Below are 18,621 nucleotides of genomic sequence, written 5' to 3'. Positions count from 1 at the left end.
TAACTGTTTTAAATTGTGCTTCTTATGTCGTGCATGAAAGAAAAAAGGCACAGAAACAAACAGATGGAGCTGAAAGATGCTGGGCCATGTGTTTGACATGTGAGTGAATGCTGCTCTCTGGCGGCTTATTTAGAAACAGCACCAGCACTTGTGTGCGTGTGTGTGTATGTGTGTGTGTGTTCTCCAGAAATATATGTCCGTAAACAGACATTAGTAGAGAAGCACACCAAATCACAGGCGGCAGATTAAGCCTTTAAGCCAGCAGATGAAAGGAGAGGGAGTGATTATTCACTTTTTGTGCCATTTTCAATCTACTTCCCTTCTTCTTTTTTCTCTCCATGCACACTGTCTGTTCTCTTCATTTCCCACCTCCTACCACTCTCTCTTCCCCTCTGCGTTTTTCTTCTTTCTCGGTCCGAAAATCATCCTCAATCTTCCACCCAACCGTTTCCTCTTTGTTTAATATTGTTTGTTTCACCGTCCTCGCTTGAGTCTCTGAAATTAGCATTCAGTCTGTGCCGTTTTTACAGGAAGAAAATGCGTGCTGCCAAAGCTCTGAGCGTTTCGTGTGTGTGTGTTTTACTACCACGCCACACTCCCAGCAGCTGTGCATTATTCCGACTGCGAGCAATAAAAGCTTTGTGTTTGATAAGGAGACAGCAGGTAGGAAACACTAAAATGTCTGTACTTGGAGAAAAGCGCATATTTTCGGAGTGAAAGCTCTTCAAAGATTGCAGGAAAAGCTATGTTTGGAGAGCACGGGGATGCAGTTGGCTGTTGGTTGTAATCCTCCTGAGTCGAAATGTTTTCACACTCTCACTCTCTCTCTCTCTGAGTGCTTTGTTGAGCACTTGTTTCTGTGCCATCCCTCCTCTGTCTGTGCTCGGGTCTGCGCTTGAGGAATGTGGATTGTTTGCAGTGATGCCGTTTGTTTTGGTTTTCATCAGCTACGCCTTGTGTGGGTTGTTTTAACAGGAACTTGGGAAGAACGCCAAGTAATGACATCAGAGTAGTCGATTTGGTTTGTTTGTTCTGCGTTTGGCAGATGGATGTGTCGGCTAATTTTGCTCCAGCAAACAATCGTCGCCATGACCGGGTAATGAATGTCAGTGAATGAAATGATCTGTAAAAATGTAGTTTGGAAGATCATTAAGCTAAACTATTTCGGCAACACTTTCCCTGTACGCACCCACCAGCCAGCATCCATATACTTGTGATTGTAAACACATTTCACATTGGATGATTCCTAGCTTTGCTGTCTATATAACAGGAGGAATGTAGAGTTTTGTGGCCAATTTCTCTGGTTTCTGAAACAATTTGACCTGCTGTTACTGCTTTGAGCCTGTCCGATTCATTCTTAAGAACTTTATGAGGAAACATAATGAACGTGAGCACCCCTATATTATTTTTATTACCACCAGAGATGACATTAAACCTTGTGTGTGAGAGAGAGCAGACGCAGTAGAGTGTACTTTTGTTATTATACGACAAAACACCAAATTATTTGGAGTAGAAGACGGTTTTCAATTAAATTGCTTATTACATCTGTCTGACTAAATGTTTTTTAAATACCTTACTGATACCGAAAATAGTGAAGGTAATACATAATTCCATTCATCCATTCATTATCTTCTGCTTATACGAGATTGGGCCGCAGAAGGGGTCTGCAGCAACATCCTCCAGCTCATTCTGGAGTAAGGGTTAGGCGTTGCCAGGCCAGAGGGGAAACTTAGACACTCCAGCAAGATCTGGAGGTCTCCTACCAGTGGGAACAGTCTGGACAACCCCTAAAGGGAGGCTCTCATGATCAGATACCCAAACTACCTCAACTGGCTCCTTTCAACGCGGAGAAGCAGAGGCTCTACTTGGAGCTCCCCCCGATAACAGAGCTCCTTGCCCTATCTCTAAGGCTAAGCCTGGCCACCCTCCAGAGTAAGCTTATTTTAGCCACCTGCATCCAGGATCTGTTTCTTTTGGTCATGAGCCCTACCTCATGACCAGGTGAGGGGCGGAACATAGACGGACCGGTAAATTGAATCATACATATTACATAATTGCTGTTCAATTTAAAAAAAAAAACACAGCAGAAACTGTGTTTTAATATGGCCTAGTTCTTAATAAAGATAACTATACAGTAAATGAGCATACTCTTCTGTTGGCTAATAATTCTGTAAAGATTACCTTTTTTATTGATCTTATTTGATTTTCTGTTGTGTTGAGAGGAACTGAATTTGGATGTTTTATTAACTGAAGGGCTGTAATTACCAAAATCAACGAAAATAAACACTTAAAATGTATAGATTTGTTTTAATGTCTCTGACCAAACCCTTAGTAATACACTTAATGAGGGTGGTGTGAGGGTCCGACGTCCTCTAGTAGGCCCTGTACTCACTGCCCGGAACTGTGGTGCTCAATTAGTATTTTTCCTAGAACACTGGAATTGCCAGATTCGGGTCTGGCACCCTGTTCTTTTCACAGATAGTAGCAAGTTCCCTCATGTGACAGACATAGACAGGTCTGGAGAAGCTGCCAACAACATTGTTCAGCATGAACAGTTTGGAGGTGACTCTGTGTTCGTCTGGGAAGGCATATCCATGGAGGGATGCACAGATCCGTACAGAATAAATGATGGCACCCTGAATGCCATTAGGGATCGGGAGGAAATCCTGAGACCCATTGTTAGACACTTCCTACTGGTACGTGATAATCCCTGGTTTCATGTGGCAAGAGTATGCAGGCAGTTCCTGGAGGTTGAAGGAATTTAAATGAATAAAAATGTTTGTATATAGTGCCAATTCACAACACGTCATCTCAAAGCCCTGTACAAAGATAAATGCAATCAAATTATACAGACAGATTGGTCAAAAAGTTTCCTATCTAAGGAAACCCATCAGATCGCATCAAGGCTTGACAAGCGGCATTTACTCTTCCTGAAAGAGCTTGGAGCCACAGTGGAAAGTCGTCTGCTTTGTCAATGGCTTTGCAGCAATCCCTCCAACTGAGCATGCATGAAGCGACAGTAGAGAGGAAAACTCTCTTTTAAGAGGAAGGAAAACCTCCAGCAGAACCAGACTCAGTGTGAACGGTCATCTGCTGCAACCGACTGGGGATTAGAGAAGACAGAGAAGAGACACAAAAAAGCACTGAAGCACACATTGATCTAGGAACCATTTCTATTTTAAATGGTAATTATGGATGACGAGGTAATTATGTTTGGGAGGATGCCGATGATTTTATTTTTAATAGAATACATTTTATTTATAAAGAATCCCATAAAGTCATTACTGCTGACAGCTAAGGGAATGGATGGATCAACAGAGCTATAACTCTGGGCAAGTTTAGCAACTGTACTCAAGAGAAACCTAGGATTATTTTTATTCTCCTCTATTAATGATGAAAAATATGCTGCTCTACCTCTGTGAAGGGTCTTTTTATACAACGATAGAATATTTTTCCAGATTAGGTAGGACTCTAGATGTGTAGAGCACCATTTTGTCTCCAATTCCCTAACATTGTGCTTCAGAGAACGCAGCTCTGGATCAAACCAGGGAGCCAACTTCCTATGAATAATCATCTTCTTTTTCAAGGGGGCTACATCATCTAATGGAAAATGCAATGAGGAAGTGACATCGTCAACAAAAGCATCAACTTGTGAATGGGAAGAAATAACATTGCTGCCCTCTGCTGGGCATTTCTGTGATAATGGGGAAATTAAAACAGGGACAGACTCTTTAAAGTTACAGCATTATCTGATAAAGGTCTACTATAGTGAAACATTATTCTTTTTGGAGGAGAGGGTTGGACTCAGTTAAATTGAATTCAAATGTTATTAAAAATGATCAGATAGGACAGGGTTGTGAGGAAATACTGTTAATTCTTCACAATCAATGCCATATGTCAGCACAAGGTCCAAAGTATGAAGGCAGGAATGCATCGGTTTATGCACATTTTGAGCAAAACCAATTGAGTCTAGGGTAGTTTTAAAGTCTACACTAAGGTTATCACATTCATTGTCAACATGAATGTTAAAATCCCCCACTATAATAACCTTGTCAGTGTTTAACACTAAATCAGAGTAAGGGCCTGATGGACGATACAAAACAACAAACAGAAGAGGTTTTACAGTTTGGATGATGGAAACGGAAGGTTAAATGTTCAAAAAAATTGTAGGTATTAATTGGCCTGGGACTAATTAATAAATCAGACTGAAAGATGGTTGCTACTACTCTTCTCCCTGTAGTTCTGGTAATGTGGAAATTTAAATAATTGGAGGGATTTGACTCATTTATACTAACGTAGTCCTCTTGCAGCCAAGTTTCTGTGAGACAAAATAAATCAATCTGATTATCAGAAATAAATTCATTAACTGACAAAGCCTTTGGAGGGAGAGACATTATATTCAATAAACCCCATTTAATTGTTTTATTTTTTGGTTTAAGTTGAGTCATATTGATTGTATGACATTTTTATGATTTGCTCCCTTTAGATCAGTTTTTAATCTGTTAAGTTTTAGCCGTGGGAAAAACACCGTCTCAATGGGGTAATGAGTGGGTAACAGTAGAGAAGCTGCAGAGAGGTGTGTTAAACTACCGCTCTGCTTCCTGGTCTTGACCCTGGATTGTCAGCATTTTGGAGAACTAATAAATCCGGCCATTTATTCCTATTTCTTTCAAGGAATAAATTCCTTGAAAGAAGAGCTGCACCATTCAAGTGGGATGGATGCCGCATCTCTGGATCAGACCAGGTTTTTCACAGAAAGTTTGCCAGTTATCAATGTAGCCCACATCGTTTTCAGGACACCACCTAGACAACCAGCAATTGAATGATGACGTGACTAAACATGTCATCACTGGTCAGATCAGGCAGGGGACCAGAGAAAATTAGGGAGTTCGACATTGTTTTAGCAAACTTACACACAGAAGCAACAGTAACTTTAGTGACCTCTGATTAGCTAAAAAATAGGTCATGGGAGACCTTCACCCTCCCATCTAATCTGGGGCATCATGCTTGGTCAATCTGACACCACCAGGTGGCACCTCAGCCTGCTCAGTGATGCCCTGGTGAGGATCTGGGAGTGGGTACCCCAGGACCCCGTCCGTGATCCCATAAGGAGCACATCCGGACATTTTCCGGCATGCAAACAAGCATGCTTGGGCCATACTAAGTATTGTTTTTTTGTTGCTGCAATAACATTCCAGCAAATTAGACTAGCCTGCCTCTTCAGTTTTTCTGTTTTGTTTTCCCTGTGACTTCAGATTGAGCTCTCTGTGGGTTGATCATTTTAAGTGTCATTAAAATATTAGCCTTCCTTTTGTTCTTGGCACATTACCCATTCCATATCAGTTTGAATGTCCTCCAACTGAGATCTGATGTGTTTAGAAAGTGTTCATTTGATTTTGTGCCAAGTGTTATACAATTAGTTTTGATGAAACACTAGAAATAGATTTAACCTTGCCGCTGTCTTGTGTTTTGAGAAAAAAAATTCTTCCTGTGTTTTTATCTAATTAATGAATGTTTTTTTAATAATCTTACTGTGTGTAAAATTTGCAACTCTTCAATTATTTTTGTTTATCTCTCTGTCCTCATCTGTCCATCCTCAGAAGGAGAGGAAAGCAGCAGGTTTGCTGAAGCTCTTGTCAGGGGCCGCAGCCAAAAAGAAACCACGGTCGCCCCCCTCCTCTCCACCCACACACGACCCCTCGCTGCCAGGCCAGGGCGCTGGGGCCACCGAGCCAACCCACCACCCTCCCCACATTCACCACCACGGCCGCTCGGGCTCCTGCCCGTTGACGTCACAAGGCCGAGCCGGCTCGTGCCCCATCGAGAGCGATATGGCGGGGGCAATAGGGCTCGAGCCGCTGCACAGGAAGTCCGGGTCCCTGGATACCAACTTCCCCATGTCGCCTCCAGCAACACGAGCTGGCAGCGCTCTAATGGTCCTCCGGCCTGAGCCCAAACCTTTGTCAAGAGAGAGGTGGGTCCCCTAAAAACCATCGGGTACACTGTACGGCACAGATGCAGGGAAGAACAGATACTTCTAAGCTGAGCAGTAGCACTTTTAAGAGTGTGCATGAGAGCCCACATCTGCGAGTAACAGGAAACGTTTTCTGACAGCGTTGTGGAATTTTTGGTTGGCTGAATCTGGCAGCACGGTTCAAAGTAGCCCCGGGAGAGTTAGTGATATCCAAAGTCTGAGCAGTGACTGAGTGAAAACAGTCAGAGCCACCCAGAGGCACTTTCATGAGCAATAATTCTCTTCTGTCTACATCAGAAATATGACTAAGGTTTTCTAGGTTGGACCCTTTTAAATATAAAAGCTGTAATCTTTGTCCTTATTACTGCATTCACAGTGGCTTGCAAAAAACTTCTAGTCCTCACACTTCTCATTTTTACTTCTTTGTATTTTTATTGTATTGTATTTGATATAATAATAATAATAATAATAATAATAATAATAATAATAATAATAATAATAATAATAATAATAATAATAATAATAATAATAATAATAATAATAATGTGCAGTTAAAATTAAAAGTGGTTTTAAAAAGTTGTATTGAAATAAAATATGAAAATTTGTGGCATGCCCCTATTACCAACTACTTTGCTGCAATTACAGTTCCAAGTCTTTTGTGACATTTTCTGTCCAACACATGAAAGTCACAGAAGATGAGTCTTTGCTGCAGTCTCAAGACCATTTTCAGCCTTCAACTTGCTTTCTGCCAGGACTGGCCAGTATTTTTGCTTCATTCATCTTCACCTCCTTTCTAACCAGCTTCCCTGTTCCTGCTTAGGAAAAGCATCTCCTCAAAGTATTTTGTTTGTCAGCCAAAAAGGTTCAGTTTTGTTATTCTCTAACCAGAGCGCCTCCTCCCACATGTTTATGTCCTCTATTTAGTTTGTGGCAGAAACCAGACACGACTTTTTAGTTGTGTTTCTTTCCATTAGCCTTTTTCTTGCATTTCACCCATAAAGACCTGATTCCCAGACTAACGATTGTCCTGTCAACAGATTCCCTGCAGCTCCTCCAAAGTTACCATGGGCCTCTTGGCTGCTTATTTGACTAGTGACCGCTTTGTGTGACCATGCTCAGTTAACTGTTGTGCCCTTCATGATGCGGATCGTTTACTCCAGTTCTCCTACAAATCTCTGATATATCCATGAAATACATATTTTTTTTATATTTTGAGATTAAATTACACATAGGTGGATTTAATTTTGTGTATTGGGCAACATCTGAAGACTGTTGGTGGCAATGGATTTTACCTATGCGTATCAGAGTAAAGGGGACTAATAAGAAAAGTCTAGCATACTTTTTAGACTGCTTTTTGTAAAAAAAAAAAAACGTAAACCCCATAACCCCCCCCCACACACACACACACACACACATCTAGATTATGCTCTGCTTTGTGCTGTGCTCATGAAATGTATGCCTATCGTGCTTATTTTTAAAATCTCTAGAAGTGACCACGATAACATGTTATATATCCTAATATATCCCCCTTTCCTTTTATAGAAAATCTACCCTCAAACACATGGCCTACAGAGAAACACACAATTACAGGAATTTAAGTTATGTCACAGAACACTGGGCAGGAATGAAGCATTTAATAGTAGCATTATCATTACTGTCAGCAGCATGCCACTGTAAAAAGAGCTGGATTGCTGCTTATCTCAGAAGAAAATGCACCAAATGATGGCAAAAATAAAAGAATGTAAACATTATTTGGCAAAATGTCAGAAAATGTGAGAACACAATATAGCATTCTGATTAAACACATCTGCACTGATTCATTGTGTCATAAATTGTGACGATGTCTTGGCAGGTACCGCGTGGTCGTTCCTTACCCTCCTCAGAGTGAGGCAGAGATTGAACTGCGGGAAGGGGACGTGGTGTTCGTACATAAGAAGAGGGAGGACGGCTGGTACAAAGGAACCCTGCAGAGGACGGGACAGACCGGCTTGTTTCCGGGCAGCTTCGTCGAGAGCTTCTGAGATGCGAGACGGGGACAAAAGAGTTTGTTCCTGTCTGAGTGGCGCACACAAAACCATGCTACATCAACACACGCAGCATCTACACCGAGGTTGGGCTGATATCGGTTTCACAGATTCCTTCGGGGTTTGTTTTTTTTTTGGGGGGGGGGGGGGTTAAAATTCATGCAATTATATGTTTCAATTTTCAACCTGCCTTAAGAAACTAACTTTTCATGAAATTAATGAAATGGAGAAAAAAATATGTTTTCATTTATTTATATATATATATATATATATATATATATATATATATATATATATATATATATCAAGCAATACACAAGTTTTAAATTAATTAATGTTTGAAGTAAACACAAATTATAATTACTGTTGACTTTCAGAAATCCATATTAGTCCAACTAATTCACACACACCTCACATAGCACATGTGGCCCCCTCCACAATTATTAGGATCTCTGGTGTTAAATTGATATATACTTTATTGCAGCAGCGTAATCTCACACTCAAAAAAAAAAATCCAACCCTAAACTGGAGCACATTTTTTTAAATTTATTCATCCCATTCGCATTAATGTTAACGCCTAACACCCGCCATCTGCTAAAGGTATTCCAAACAAAACATTCCCATGTTTCTTCATGGTAATCAACCAGATGTTTGGAGAAAGAGGAAATTCTACTATGACTAATGTAAAAATGTGATGTTTGTAAAATGGGACTTTAAATGGAACCTTGTGTTGAATTCAGAGGAGAATAAGTGAGCTTTTCTGCAACATACACATCAGGTTAGTCTTAAAATGTGGAAAAGCACCCTATGCTTACTGTTAGGTAAGGTGGAGGATCTGTGATGCTGTGGGCCTGTTATTTATCCAAAGGCCCTGGGTTCCTTATATAACTGCATGGCCCCATTTACTCTTTAAACTACCAGAACATTTTAGATGGAAAATCATGTGGCCTCTAGCAAAAAGCTGAAAATGCTATCATTGAGCAGGTGGACAAGATAATTTAGCCAAATCAGCACCGAAACGATTAATCAGAAACAAATGTAACCTTTTTCCCTAACCAGACCAGAGTACCAGTCAGTGTGACTCTGATTTTGTTATGTAACTCTAAAACCATGCACTCAAAGTTAAGGTTGGATTTTTCTGAAATGATGCCACTGCAATAGAATATGCATTTGTTTCAAGATTTAATACACATTGTCACCAGGGATGCCAAATAATATCCGAGGGCACTGTAGGACAAGCAGTCCTGGCTTTAAACCAGCCCGGCCTCCTGGATGGAGTTTACCCACGACTCGCCCTCCGAAGCTACTGAAGGCACAGACTCCAAGAGCACAGAACAATGAGCCATGCCTCCTAGATCTCCTGCTTGGCGTCGTCCACCAGCAAACATTAGCACAAAATTTATTAGCTCTGTTTTTTTTTTTTTTTGTTTTTTTTTTTTCCACTGAGACCTCAGAACTTGAATCCGGGTGCTTTCTTTGTTTGAGGTGTAAACATTTCCAGCAAGGCGATGAGGGAAGCGCGCGCGTGGCTGCTCTCCAGGATCCTCTCGCCTACTCTGTGACACCGAGCACACGTTTGGTTTCAGCCCAGAATATGTTGACAATGCATGTAGCATTATTCTGTTTCTTTTTTTTTTTTTTTTTTTTTGTATGTTGTAATAGGTGTCTGTGTTTGTCCTGCTGTGATGATCTGTCACGACATTTTTATTTAAAGAAAGAATGCAGAATTAGGACGTCCATTTTTCTATTTATATGTCTTACATGACCGGGAAAAAAAATTATGTTTAACTTTTATTACATTTGACTTTTTTTTTTTTAATCTCTCACACCCCAATTTAATTTGAATAACTGAATGTACAAAAGAAACAGAAAGCGACACCGAAACTCTTCTACGGACTTTATTTGTATTTATAAAGTTGTTTATGAACTTTGGTATGAGATTAGACACACAAAAAATGCACTTGGTAATATTTATTACAACCTGCCTCTATACCTACATATACAGTATTTGAAACAAGTATGTACATGTCAGAGATTTCCACCACTGTTCCTCTCAACAATCTTTTTAAATAAGTTTATTTGTTTTTTTCTATAAGCAGGCACAAAGTAGTCGGACACCAAAACAACGGCTTAAAAACTCAGAATTCGACTTTCTAAAGACTTGGAAACTCGCTACTCGAATCACTTCAACATTGCAGTTAAGTTGTTTGCGCAATTAATTTGGAAAAGTGTATATATTATATAGATTCATTAAGCATAGAATTACACATTTTAATTTCCATTCATTTTAGTATGGGCTGAAAGCCAATGAAAACCTAAAATTCAGCTTATCAGAAAATCACAGTGCTGAAAAAGAACAACAAAACAGGAATATAACATAACAGACATGTTATATTTCAGTTGTGGTCGACACAATCATGGGATGAGTTGGCAGTAGCCCAGCAGAAAGTCACTAACATAAAAGGTCCTTGCTAAAGAAGCTGGCAGTAGCTAGGGCTGTCCCTAAGCATATTAAAGGAAAGTTGAGTTAAAAGATGAAGGGTAGAAGATACCCTAAAATTCAGTCTTTCATAAAAGTAACTTTTTTGTATAAGAAAAACTTTTTAATAAAGAAATGTCAGCCTTCTGTAGAGTATATCTATATGCTATACAATATACATTATGGACTCAATACCTGGCCGGGATTCCTTCTGCATGAATTACTGCATCAGTGTAGTTTGCCCTAGAGGTGATCAGTCTGTGGCTTTGCTGAGGTGTTAAGGAAGGTCTCAAAGACGGCACAAAATTCTTCTTGAGGTTTAGGCCAGGTACTCCCTCTCAATTTTCCTTTTCTATGCTCGAAAATGGCAGTCTGTGAACCCCCGACTTCTTTAGCAAGGACCGCGTGTGGCTCATTGGGAAGAGTGTTGATAATTAAATCCTCGTCAGTCTTCTTTCTGATTGTGTAGACCAAGACATGGCCAAAGCAAATCCTTTCCTGTATGAAAACATTGCTTTATTGTGTGATATTTAAATTTTCTAATAAAGAATTTGGGGTTTTCATTAGAAGTAAGCCGTAATCAAGCAAATCAAATGAAATAAATACAATATATCAATCTGTGTGTCATGAATCCATATAATATGAGTTTGACTCTCTGAACTCAATAACTACATTAAATCGTCAATGATTTTCTAATTAACTGAGATGCACCCATCGAACAGGACTTTTCTTGAAAAGCCGTTAACAGTCTTAATCTGACTGCAGCAACGTTGTGAGAAAAAGTTTCCAATGTCTTCTCAAAAGCAAAAAGGGAACAAATGTTTCAACGCGAACAGACCCGATCGTGGATCTGGTCTGGTCAGCGTTTATTTATCTTTTTTTCCACATCAAACTTTTTCTTCCTGTTTGTGAAAAGCACAACAAAGCTCTGAGTGTGACCGTAAACGACAGACTGAGAGGTCAGCAGTGGACGGTTGAAGCACAAACAGCTATCAGACAAGTGCACACATGGGGGGGGGGTCTTTCTCCGACAAATTAGCACACAAAGGTCTAATACTGATCAGCAGCTTGGTTAAGCACTGTTTATACCGCAAGATGAACAGAAAGTGAACATCGGTTGTTCTTATTTGTTGTTTTTCCTTTGCATTTAGGATGTTATAAGTGTTTTTTTTTATGTATAATCAAAGAAATGTTATAGAACTGACCAAACTTTAAAGACTTTTTATTTGTTGTGTGTTTTAGTCTGTGCAAACTTGCCGTTTCAAAGTACAACAAGACTTGAGTCCTGAGCCTCCAGCTGTTCCCTCCTCTCGTTCTGTCTATAGTTAATTCCTAGTAAGTTAACGTTTAACCCGATGTATGGCATTTTCAGAGTCGTCTGGTTTGAGTGTTTCACTTGTTACCAGATTTATTGGATCAGTTTCATATACTGTCAAGTCTGCTTGCAATCTACATTACTGCCCAATTTTTAATTATGGGACTTGTGGCGTCAAGCTTTCTGGGAATTGTTTGTATTCTTTCAGACGCGTTAACATAGCAGATGAACTAAGACACAACTTCCTCCAAACCTTCAGAAGAAGGGCCTTAAACTTGCGTTCTTAACTTGTCGAACAAAATACCGTAAGCTAGCCTTCAGGGTGTGTGCTAAATTTCTACAAATAATAATCATTATAAGTGTGATTGCATTACTGTTGATTTGCATTGGACATGACAAAGATGGTGACTTTTAACGGGTTTTCTAAAGGAGTTACGAAAAATGCAGACGTCCCTAAACGTAAAATGCACTCTTGGTGCATGTTGCTGATAGAGTTAGGTGTACCTTTACGCACAATTCAAAAAGGTTAGTCTTCGGCCCTGACTTTGTAGGGAACAAAATTTCTAAATGGTGAAACCTGCCGACAGGGCTCGAACAAGCGCAGAACAAAAACAGCACAGCACAGATAAAAGCAAATCCTCAGTTAAAAGTGGAAAAATTTTCAGAATAAAGGCCAATACACTGCAAAAAGGGAACTAAAAGTAAGTCAAATTGTCTTGAAATTATGTATTTTTCCTTTATTTAAGCAGGTAAATAAGACTATTTGCCAATGGAATAAGATTTCCGCACTTAAAATAGGATAATTTCATCTCTATCATATTATTTCTAGTGCAGGATATCTAATTGTCTTATTTTAGGGGTAACAATACTCACTCCTTTGGCAAATAGTCTTATTTACCTGCTTAAATCAAAGAAAAATACATTAATTTCAAGAAAATGTGACTTACTTTTAGTTCCCTTTTTGCAGTGTAGTTTGAAAACCACCAGGAAATGATCCGTTTAGATACTTCCATGCATAACTTGTAGGCATGTATGTTCTGGTCAGGGACTCACCAGATGAAAACAAACCTGCAGAGTGGATTAGCGTCCTGCAGCTAGACATGGGCTGGTTACTAGTATGAAGGTCAATGTTCTCACCTCATCTCTGAGACTTGAGTCCAGTCACCCTACGGAGGTAGTTAATTTCCGCCCCTTGTGTCCAGGTTCTCTTTCCTTTGGTTATGATCCAGCCATGCCTCATGACCATAGGTGAGAGTGGAAACATAGACAGACTAGTAAATTGAGCCCTTCTCTTTTTTTTTTTTTGGCTCAGCGATTTTTCCAACCGAACGGACCAGAGCGACGCCTACATTACTGCAGTTGGGGCCAAAATCTGTCTATCCATCTCCTGATCCATCCTGCCATCACTTGTGAGCAAGAAACCTTTTAAAAAAACAAAATGTTTTTAGAAAAAAAAAACGTAAAACGATCTTAAACAGTTTTTCTGGTTCAAAGTTCCCGTACTGAGAAGTCAGAAAAAGTGTCAGAGTGAACAAAGTCGTCTCGGCCTGCGTGGAGCACAGAGGAGAACAGGCCCTCTACACTTTTCTGTCGCTTACAAGTCATGCAGGTTTGGCTTCTTAAATATGTCAGGTCCCAGAAACATGAACCGTCATGGTATGGAAACTAAAGCAGCTCCATCCATCTCTGTAGTCCTGTTTTTACAGTTAGTAAGCTAGGAGCGGCATGTCCGACATAGCAGCTGACTGCAGCCTCTACCTGAGCAGATAGCCTCACTAAGTAATCAGCTGATGTCGGCCTCTTGGACATGAGTGTCTATGTAAAGAGCAGACCTGCAAAAAGATATATTTTTTTGCAATTAGCATTTATTTTGAATAAATAAATGCAGTGTTATATGACTGATATTACTGTTACAATGTACTTGTCATAACAGCAGCAGTGAGAAGTAATGTTTATTTGAAAGAGAAGCCGTTATACCATGTTAGATTTTTTAATTTTTTATTTTATTTTAGACTTCTGTGTTAACACTGTTGTATTGTTCCTCAAGGCTACCATACTGTGAGAATCTCATCCCGGCTCATGCCTACATGCAACAGGTCCCAGCTCGCATGTATCTGGGCTGCATTCGCGTTGTTTATTCAGCATTGCAGTTAACCGCTGTTAAATCTGGTTTGATCTCTTTGTTTATTGCGATTATTTTTTTTTCTCTGTATGAATGTCAGTAGGGCTTTTTGGTTCAGTGAGCATAAAGTTGCATATTTATTTCCTTTAAATGAGCAAAGAGGAAGTCGCGATGAAGCTTTGGGTATCCGTTCTTGGAAAAGTCGGCCTTGACATTTCCCCCTATTGGCCTTTGAAACCAGTCAGTCAAACCTTAGTGCCTACAAATGTCACACAAATACCCAGTTTTTATCCCAGGCAGACCAGTGCCCTCTTTTCATGCTTCTTTCTATCTCAGCGTCAGTATGACAAGCCCGCGGGTCGATTTGTAGTCCTCTCTGTTTTGTCGGGCCCGACGACGGCAACCAGCAGATCTCGGAACGGCTCTGCACTGGTCCCAAAAGCGAGGTTTTCTTTATCTCTTTGTTGGCTTGCCGACTCAAGAACTCAACCACATATTGTTTCCAATTTAAACGCAGCTTCTTGTCTGTTATGGAGATCCACCCAATCTCAGTAGAGTGCTTTTTTTTTTTGGTTCATTTTTGTTGGGTTCGATGTTCTTTGGGTAAAAAAAAAAAAAAAAAGTTTACAGCAGTCAAAATGTCAGGAATAAAACCACTGCACAGTGGTCACTTTAGATTTAATAACTTGAAACGCCAGTTTTTCAAAAGTTTTTTTTTTTTTTTTTGTGTGTGTCATTGTGTTTGTATTTTATTGACGTGACCTAAGGTTGCCATTCGCCTCAGCTCCCTGGTGGTATAAATGAACCGGCTGAAAAAAAAAAAAAAGTAAACAAGTAGTCAAAGATGGTGCAAAACTATTCACATCCACAAAACCATTCATATTTTGTGACATTACACCCACAAACCTTTTAATATATTTTATTGGGATAGTATGTGTTGGACCAACATGAAGTAATACACAACTGTGATGTGAAGGGAAAAGGATTCATACTATTCAACATTCTTTCAAAATACAACATGGCTTGCATTTGTAATCAGGACCTCTGAGCCATTACTTTGTAAAAACAGCATCGCAGCAATCACAAAGCTCTGTTGTTTTTATTTGGAAAAAAAAAAATCCCAATCAGAAACATAAAAGTTCACGATTACAGAGGCCGGCATTCTTTGGTCATGCACCATAATCTCGCTCTAGAGCCTACCTTGTAATATTGAGGAAAACCTCTGAGCTGGTAAGGTTCAGAACGGCTTCTTTATCCAGGAGAGGGTTCGAACCATCTTTGAGCCCAAAAGCCTTTTTTTTTGGATGCCGTCAATTTATCTACCAGGAACCTCGAGTTCTCACTCTGCCATTTTTGAATTAAATGTCAGCCATATTTGTTCTTACAGGTACCTGAGTGAGCCTGTGTGTGTGTGTGTGGGTATGTTTGTGTGTGCGTGCGTGCGTGCGTGAAAGAGGGAGACGGAGGCTTCTGTATGTAGCTCTTTACACTAAAAGGAAACTATGAACAAGCGCGGTGAAGCATGGACGCTCATGCCTCTTCAGGACTGACTCGTGGTGAAAACTGTTGGCACTGTGGGTGAAGCAGAGAGAAAGTGGGGTGGGGGGAAGAAAAAAAAGAAGAGTATATATAGATATATGATTCTATATTGTGCAGAATATTTATAGGCCTTTTGTGCCATTGAAGTCATGCTCTGGGCTGGCACCGTCCAGCGCTTTCTACCATGTGATCATTATACATCGTCTTGTACTGATGACCCGTGGTTGATATGATTGTTTTTGTTTTGTTTTTTCGTTTTGTTTTTCATGTCAAGTGCATTTTTCGCAATAAATGCCTTTGTTTTCAAGTTTATTCCCTGTCGCCTTTGTGTTTTTGTTTTTTTTTTCTTCTTTGCTGTTTCAACCGGCCACGTCCGTTTGAAGGACAGCAGACTGCTGGAGGATTTGAAGCAAAACACATTTTTTTGCGCCCCGATGTAAATCCAATACATCACCTGTATTGCACCTATTTATTTATTTAATTTTTTTTTTTTTTTTTTTTGGGGGGGGGGGGGAGTCTGCCCCTCGGAGCATTCATCCAGAGAATCATATGCCGCTCTAATTAGAATCATCTCCGCTCCCAGTGAGCTTGTTATGAGCAACGCTGCAGGTATGGTTGTTTCACAGAGTGATATTATTGTCCTAATCAGTGCAGGCATGCTGGTGACGGATGTCTGTTTGCCATCCTATCCTCTCTCGTCTCTATCCCCCTCCTGTCTTCATCGCCCCTCTTTTTCTCCAACCAAAGCCTGACATGGATGAGGTGCGTAATTGGTAATATCGGAGCATCTCCCGCGCACTCCCCCTTCATGACATGACAACCTCATCTCTCCACAAGTCAAGGCTGTCTTCGATCATCACCCCCATTTGCATTTAGAGTGACTTCCGTGTGTGTGTATGTGTGTATGTGTGTTTGGGCAATGCGCGTGCGTGGCGGTCCTCCTAGAGTTACGCATGTTCAGAAAAATAATTAAATAAATGTATTTAACGCTGAAATGTTATATTTGCGGTGATCAGGCGGCTAATTTAGATTTTCTGTAGAGCTGAGATAGTTTTTCACCTCCAGCGGGAGTCGAACTTGCGCTTTCTCCCACAAACGGGCCTTTTGGCTCAGAGAAAAGCCTCGGCGCCGGGTGTCCTCTTCTCTGCTTGACAATAATGGCAGGGTTGCTGCAGGCTCCTGCAGGGAATCAATCAGCCCTGCCGTTGCTTTTTTTTTACGCCAGACCCGTCTGTCCACCTGTCTGCGTGCCGGCGTTTAAGTCACTTGAAGGGCAACGGAGCCGGAGGGTGAGACACTGCAGGGTAGAAGAGCCAGCGCACAGAACAAGATAATCCCTTCTGTAAGTGTGTGTGTGTGTGTGTGTGTGTGTGTGTGTGTGTGTGTGTGTGTGTGTGTGTGTGTGTGTGTGTGTGTGTGTGTGTGTGTGTGTGTGTGTGTGTGTGTGTGTGTGTGTGTGCGCTCATAAAAAGGTGAGGAGACGGGAAGAAGGTGGGAGCTTTGGCGTGCCCTTTGTGGCGAAAATGAAAAACAGGATTCCGTCCGACACATGCAGGAAATGTCAGTTTTTAGATTAAACTTTTTTTTCTCTGATGATTTCATTTTTCAGAACATTGATTTGTCCCCCTTTTTGAGCTAAATGCCAGGTAACTAACTTCTAATGTGACCCTTAAACAACTTTGTTTCCATTTCAAAAACCGACACGGTTAGACTCCAATTCCCAGATTTCACCAGCAGTTATTGCGATAAAGTTTTGCACAAAATATTGACCTTTCAGTGATGTACAGATGGGTTTTTGTCATCTGTCGGGAAGCACGCCATTGCAGTTGGCGTCCAAGTCAGAATCAAGGTTGTGTTAATTTCACAGCTTTTATTCGTTTTATTTATTTTGAAAAGTGGACTAAAAATTTGTTTTGTATCTGAATCTGATCCACTAAAAATTCAAGATTGGATTGTCCAACAGTAAATAAAAAGGATAAAGGATCTTTAAAAGGAGAGCTTATGGTCTTTGATACATTTTTACTGTCAAAATCTCAAAGGAGGCAGCTTTAGTATTGTGTTTGGCATCTACATTTTTCTCCAGGATTGCTGGTGTTTCCTGCAGTTTCTAAAAGTAGAATGGGAGGTATGTATACATTTAGTAACCAGGTTCCCGTCCTTTAAAAGCAGTTCCTAGATTTTCTCCACTAGACAACAAACCCTATCTAAATTTAAGACTAAAATCTTTGCTTTTTAGTGAAGCTTTAAGTTAGACACCTATTATCTTGACCTACAAATAGTACTAGAAACTATAAATACCTGCACAGACTGCTGTTTCACTTGACTTTCCAGGAAGGCAAATTTTTTGTTGTTTCCATATTTGGTCGTCACCTTTGTCAAAAGGTGTTAACAGCTTTGCCACTGCTCCTAAAAGTCCTGTTTTCTCTTTATACACCATTCCGTGTTTAACCATGCCCGTTTCCTGGACAAAGCCTTAAAAGAAGCTCATGCCACAACTATGTGTACTCTTTTTGTTTTCCCATAGATCATTATTATTTATTATCACACATTATCTATTTCCCATAGATAACGTGTGTGGCTCAGCCCTTATGCTGTGCTCTCCTAGACGAAGCTACTGAAAGTGCTGCAGCTGCCGTCAACTCTGTGCGCTTTTCTTCAACAGAAAGTACTCCTGGACCAGTGCCATGTGTCTTTTTAGTGTCTGCTCCATCTTCTCAACCCCAGACGGTTGTAACAGATGGCTATTTATATTATATTGGTTCTGCTGTAGGTTTCTCATGATTGCTCATGACCAAGGATCGCTGCAAAATTAATACCTAGATGCAATCAACACAACGCCCTTATAAAACCTAAACCTAATTGACATCATAAACTGAATTTAATTGCCATGTGTTGGAAATAGGACTAAACTGGAATGTAACTGATGCTGAAGCCGTCTATATGATTAGACTGAATCTATATTTCCATTTATCTGTATATAAATCAGCCCTGTTTGTCTTATGTCATTGGCTGTGAAATGGTTTATATAAATAAACCAAGCTCAAACTGAATGCGACCAGATCAAGAATCCCGACTTAAAATTCCCCAGTGGCCTAAAAAGCAGCAAAAATTGGCCTCTCTCCATTTTTTTGTGGCCAATGTTAAATACAAGCTGTGATGCGATAAATC

General features: G+C 40.2%; 1 protein-coding gene across 1 annotated transcript in view; it reads left to right on the top strand.

Annotated features, from left to right (window-relative positions):
• LOC105915872 (E3 ubiquitin-protein ligase SH3RF3) overlaps positions 1-8,113 on the top strand; it is a 139,136-nt gene extending 131,023 nt beyond the window's left edge. Inside the window, 2 exon segments of the mRNA XM_021309319.2 lie at positions 5,601-5,974; positions 7,827-8,113. Coding sequence (XP_021164994.2) covers positions 5,601-5,974; positions 7,827-7,995 — 543 coding nt within the window. The 3' untranslated portion in view covers positions 7,996-8,113.
• The last annotated feature ends 10,508 nt before the right edge of the window (positions 8,114-18,621 follow it).

The sequence above is a fragment of the Fundulus heteroclitus genome, chromosome 7 (genome assembly GCF_011125445.2).
Source record: "Fundulus heteroclitus isolate FHET01 chromosome 7, MU-UCD_Fhet_4.1, whole genome shotgun sequence".
NCBI classification, from domain to species: domain Eukaryota; kingdom Metazoa; phylum Chordata; class Actinopteri; order Cyprinodontiformes; family Fundulidae; genus Fundulus; species Fundulus heteroclitus.
This window is presented reverse-complemented; position numbering and strand designations above follow the sequence as displayed.